General features: G+C 40.9%; 1 protein-coding gene across 1 annotated transcript in view; it reads right to left on the minus strand.

The window, feature by feature from the left end:
• Window positions 1–1125: 1125 nt before the first annotated feature.
• The window catches only part of pak4 (p21 protein (Cdc42/Rac)-activated kinase 4), a 28627-nt gene continuing 24088 nt past the window's right edge, over window positions 1126–5664 (minus strand). The window contains exons 9-11 of the mRNA XM_014015909.1: window positions 5371–5496; window positions 5140–5274; window positions 1126–5037 (exon numbers count right to left, since the gene is read on the minus strand). Coding sequence (XP_013871363.1) covers window positions 4882–5037; window positions 5140–5274; window positions 5371–5496 — 417 coding nt within the window. The 3' untranslated portion in view covers window positions 1126–4881. The remainder of the gene's footprint in view (window positions 5038–5139; window positions 5275–5370; window positions 5497–5664) is intronic.

A 5664-nucleotide genomic window follows, 5' to 3' on the forward strand; every position in this document is an offset into this window, starting at 1 on the left:
GTTGAGCAGCAGCAGAAACAAAAGGCTTTCTTGGTTCGTTTGGTTTTGCAGACTTCCTTCCAGCAGGACATGGATCGTGTTTCCTCCTCGGTCTGCAGCAGGGCGGAGTCGGGAAGGTGATAATCTGCTGGAATGATCTGACGGATGAAACACGTGGGTGAACTCAGGATCAGCTTAGCATCAAAACAGACGACTCATTGGTTTCCAAAAAAATCAGTGTTTCTCTACACCACGCGACAGGTAAGATAATGACTGCTCATAAACACTTCACAGAACCCGTCTTCTGCAGATCTGGTTTTAGTTAAACCTACTTGTTTCCTCGAATACTGAGCTGAAGCCTGCTTTAGCACCAAACCACAAACTGAGAAAATGTTGTCACTTCTTCAGTATTTGTCTTATCTGCGATCCACACACACACACACACACACACACACGCACACACGCACGCGCTCACACACACACACACACACACACACACACACACACACACAGCTGTCCTGTTGTGAATAACTCTTTTAAAGGGGACCCTCTCCTCCGTCTGAACACCGCCGCAGCCTGCAGAGATGTTTCGACTCCACACGGCGGAAGCGGAGATAAAAATAATTCGTGCTGAGTCTGTGTGTTACTGAGAACCAGCGTGGAAACTATTTTTTTGTTGTTGTTGTCATCATTTCAGGGTTTCCACAGACTGCTGCGTCACAGCGTCATGGAAGCAGGTGAGAACTTTGCAGGTACGTGACGGCGAAGGAAGTAGTGAGACTGAATCAAACAACTGAAGACGACTAATCTTTTTTTCTTTTAAGCATGAAAGGTGGCGGGTGATGCCAAGCACCCCGACTGCACTGAATTCTTGGGGTTATTCTCAAACAGCAGCTGTAGCACTTCCTGTGCAGCCCGTGGCCACTTCCCGCATAGTAATGATTCAAAATATAACATTTGCACGAATCGTTAAGAAACTTTTCAGATTAGAGTTTTAAAATGATCATCTTTGAACGTTCAAAGAGCCATCTGCAGCAGGTAAGATATTAACTGTTTATAAAAATTTCTACCTGCATTTTTTCCACTTTTGACCAACAAACTCCAACATTTCAGACATAAAAACATTTTAAAAAGTAATAAACATGGTAAAACTTTAAAAGTGAAGTTTATGTTTTGTACAATACAATAAAATTTACAGAAACACGATGCTTGGATGTTTAAAAACGTAAATATTGCAACAAGCTTAACAAAAATAAAGTTTTAAAACAAGAGGTGAGTTTTTTTTAAATAAAACTTCAGATGTTCAGAGTAGATCCTGCAGAAGAGACCAGTACCAAAAACATCTGAACCAGAACAGTGGTTACTGATTTAAAATAATTAGTTTCTTTTAGTTTCCAGAGAAATTCAACCAAAATGATGAGAAATTTAAATAAAACAAACTGAAGTAACGTAAATCAAGTCTTTACTTTAAATTCATCTCAGATCTGTTAAGCTGCTTCAAAAACTTAAAATAAAACTTAGAAATTCACAGAAAAAAAACACAAAGTTGTAGAAAATGGTTTAAAAGCACAAATAAGAGACAAAAAGATTTTCACATTAATGAACAGAAAGTCACCAAAACGCTCAGAATCCAAGTTTTAGATGAAAGAATTAAAAGTTTGGCGATGAAGATAAAAAAAAAAACTTTAAATTGATTGTCGCTCGTCCCGTCGTCCTATTTTATTTTCTCATTCTGCTCGTGTTTCTGATTAGAACCAGGAAGTCAGATGAAAATATCTCAGCTCTCTGTGACTCATTACCGGCCCCGCTCCACATCCGACCACAGCGCAGATTCAGAACCCGATGAGGAAAATTTACAGCCTGGATCACTGCCAAGGAGGCAGAAAACCAGAAACGCCTACGACCGATATCTGCAGGGAAAAAATAATAAATAATTTTAAAAAATAAATGTTTTGGAAATACGAAAACGTATCAGAGGAGCGGAGGATTACGGCTGCCAGCTCAGGCCTGGGCACAAAAAATATCTGATATTTTACTTTTCAGGGATTAGATTGAATTTTCTGCAGCAATTATTAAAGTAAAGCAGAAGTTTGATGATTAAGAAATAGAACTTTACCTGACAAAAAGGTGATTTTTTTTTTCAAGTCCCAATGCAGCAGGGATAACTGTAGTCATAAAACATTAAACCTCACAGAAACCATCAAACAAACACGGATTAAGAACTAAATCCTGATTTGAGAAAATCTTTGTTTTACAAGAACTTGTAGTTTGGTTGTTTCTTGTATAAATTGTTCCAGGGAGCAGCTTCGGCTGCGTGTGGGAAAAAAAACAAGACGAGGTCCGGTGAATGAGCTACACCAAATACAGCTACGACTTACAGTTTCCTGTTTGATGACGTTAAGAGCTTAAAGGTCGTTTCTCACTCGGCTGATCGTCGCAGACGGGCTGACCAAAAATGAAAGATAAAAGGAGATTTTTTTTAACGTGTTTGTGATCCAGTTAACTTTCTTTGGCTTTGTGACGCAGCTCTTCCGTCAACAAGCTTCTTCATGAATCACAGAGACGGTCACGTCCCGCTCAGACGTGAGTTTCCAGAAAGGAAGTGCATTAAATAAGTGACGAGCTGGTTTTAAAACAGGAGTTCACTCGGTTCAGGGGTTTTGTTTTGTTTCGGCTCTGCTGCCTTGCTTCGCGGCACCGAGGTACATCAGGTTGGGGTGACTTCACCTTTCAACTAAATGTAACTTAACTCAACTTACAACTCTTAGAAGAACTCAAACATTTAAAAATACTTTTTGGAAGAGCACAACTTTCCCTACATAGTAATTAATTAAATATCCAGACGTGTCTGGTTGATTGTTTTTGTCTAAAATCCATCAGCTGGTTTACTGATTTACATCTAAACCATTTCTTAGGACCTCATTTTGTTTTTATCCTTGATGCAAAAGAGCTTCGGTTTTAAGTAGGATTGGGCAATATTGGCATTTTTTTAATCACAGTTAATCGTGTCATTTATCCAAGTACAGTTAATATGACAATAAATAGATAACTGCATTAGCATCAAGCTGACGTTGTGGCCCGGCTCCACATTTTCTGTCTTTTCTTGTACCGCCGTTGGCCTCATGTGTGCCTGATAGTGACAGTGTTTTGTAAACAAAGATACGTCATCACACAGCACTAACTGCAGTAATTGCAAAGTGTCAAAAACGAAACTGAGTTTTAAGCAACCAATGCTTGAAAGTGAAAGCTTATTTTTGCACAAATCTGTATTCCTGGTCGCGCACATTATTTTGCTAAACAACCTCATGTTTTTCGCCAGAGTCGCTCCAGTACTCCGGATTTAACGTGGACTAAATGGAGACAAGTTAAAGACTCGGCTTTTATTTGCCCGTCTCGCTGCTGCTTTCAAACTGAAAACTCCAGCTCCTCGAGACCCGGAATGGAGTCGCAAGAGCCTGCGACCACGAGGGAGCTGGGAGCCGTTCGGTGAGAAGCTGTTGTGGTAAAAAAAAAAAAAAAGTATGAACTGGAAGATTTCAGAGGAATGAAAACGATAAATGAGTCAACACATTCGCTGGAATCAAATGTTAAAGAGGAATGTTATTTTTTAGCTGATACAGATCATCCTGTGCGTTACCATAAAACAAATAAAATTCACTGGTTTCCGGCAGCTTTTTTTGCACTTTGGACCTAAAAATAAAGTCTTCTAATCACGGCTCGTCTTTCAGAACCATTATATAAAAATTGGCACATTTCTACCTCTAATTTAAGCCCGTTTCCTGTCTCGTGAGCGTGTTAAATCTGCCTAATCCCAGCAGCAGAACACCAGAAAATCTGCTTTAATTTCTGCTGACTGAGCTCCAGAGCTGGAGGTTTCGTGTTGCCGCAAACGAGGCATTAATTTGACGAGCCGTTAATCTGAGCAACGCATCAGTGTAACAGTAAAACAACTCCTGAACGGTTATAAAAAAAACAAAACAAAACAAAACAAAAAAACAACAAAGAACACACAAAATAAAAACTTTAGTAAAAAGCTCGGTTTGCTTTTAAAGTTCATGATCTACGTTAAAACAATTAAATTAATAACCAAAAATGTTCTACATGTCTAAAAAATACTACAGCGCAAACCAGCAGGTAAAGTAATAAATCAGGGAATTAACTCGTTTGGATTTAGTGTACAGTCGTGTGGTTAATGTCAGAAGATTTACAAAAATACAAAACAAAAAACTAAATTAAACGTTTAGCGTCGATTCTGTGCTGATCTGAAATGAAGCAAGTGTGCAGTTTCTACGCATCTCTCATCATCAGTGCTTAAAAAAGTCAAAAGGTCTCACTAAACTAAAACAAATTATAAAAAACACAAAACAGAAAACTGGCATCTCTATATGTTCACTGCACTTAAATCAAGAAAAAAAGAAAAAAGGTGAGACGCTCGTCTGCTACCACGACTCCAGTGTTTACATCTTCACGTTGTTTGTTTACAGAAAGGAAAAGTAGGATTGTGACGAGGTCAAAGGTCACCTCTTTTAGTAGTAACTCCTCAGCCGGGATGATCCAGATGTGTCATTCACAAACCTCTGTAGTGGAAAGAAAAGTCTGCAGATTGTCCGAAAAAGTTTCTCCGTCGCCTTCAGATCATCCGAATTGTGTGCAACCCCCCACCCCCCACCCTTCACAAAATCCAGCTGATGCCCCTTTAGAAAACACACACACACACTCACACACACAACACACACACACCATCTTATTGCCTCGTTTTTAGGGGAACCCTCCCCACAGTTCAGTGACTCACGTAAGATCCAGAGAATCCTCCCACGCGGCTATTTCTTTTTTAAATTTTGCGACTGAGCGAGAGGATTCTGCTCCTTCAGAGTCCGGAGGTCTTTAGTGTCTCGGTTCGTCTCATCTCATCCGGTTCTGACGCATCAGGGGGACGATGCAGGACGGCGGGCCGGCCTTCTGCAGGAAGGGGTGTTTGAGGAGCTCGTTGGCCGTGGCCCTCTGACCCGGCTCCCGCACCAACATCCGGTCCAGGAAGCCTTTGAGGACGGGGGACACCTGAGAGGAACATTTATTAACAGATCAGTCACGCGGCTTGAGCTTCCGTCTGGTTTTTACTCAGTGTGTCGTTATACGCAGACGATGTGTCCGTTTCTGTACCTTGTGCAGGTTCTTCAGTTTGGGCGGCAGGTTGTCTCGGATCATCTTCATGGCTTTGAGCGGCGGCTCGTTGAAGTACGGCGGCTCGCCGTCCACCATCTCTATGACCATGATGCCCAGAGACCAGATGTCCACCTGCGCCGAAACAAAAACAAAAAAACATCAACAACACGAAGAGCCGAACGCTTCATAAAACAGGAACTAAAACAAAAAATAAAAACAGAGTGGTACCTCCGGTCCATACGGGAGTCTGGATATGAGTTCCGGCGCCATCCAGTATGGCGTCCCGACCAGAGATTTCCTCCTTTGCACTTCCTTCGACACCTGAGCGCAGAATCCAAAGTCTGATAGCTTCACCTGGAGACAGGAAGTGCAGTTTTACTGCTTGTCTCTAATTTCTACTCTGTTTTAGTGAAAGTCCTCAGAAACCCTTTTCACCTTTCAATTTTAGCTGTAAACAAAATGAAATTGGTATTTTTGGCACAACTTCCCTTTTCTTTTTATTTCCAACTTCAACATTAGAGT

The sequence above is a fragment of the Austrofundulus limnaeus genome, unplaced genomic scaffold (assembly GCF_001266775.1).
Source record: "Austrofundulus limnaeus strain Quisiro unplaced genomic scaffold, Austrofundulus_limnaeus-1.0 Scaffold136, whole genome shotgun sequence".
In the NCBI taxonomy this organism is placed as follows: Eukaryota; Metazoa; Chordata; class Actinopteri; order Cyprinodontiformes; family Rivulidae; genus Austrofundulus; species Austrofundulus limnaeus.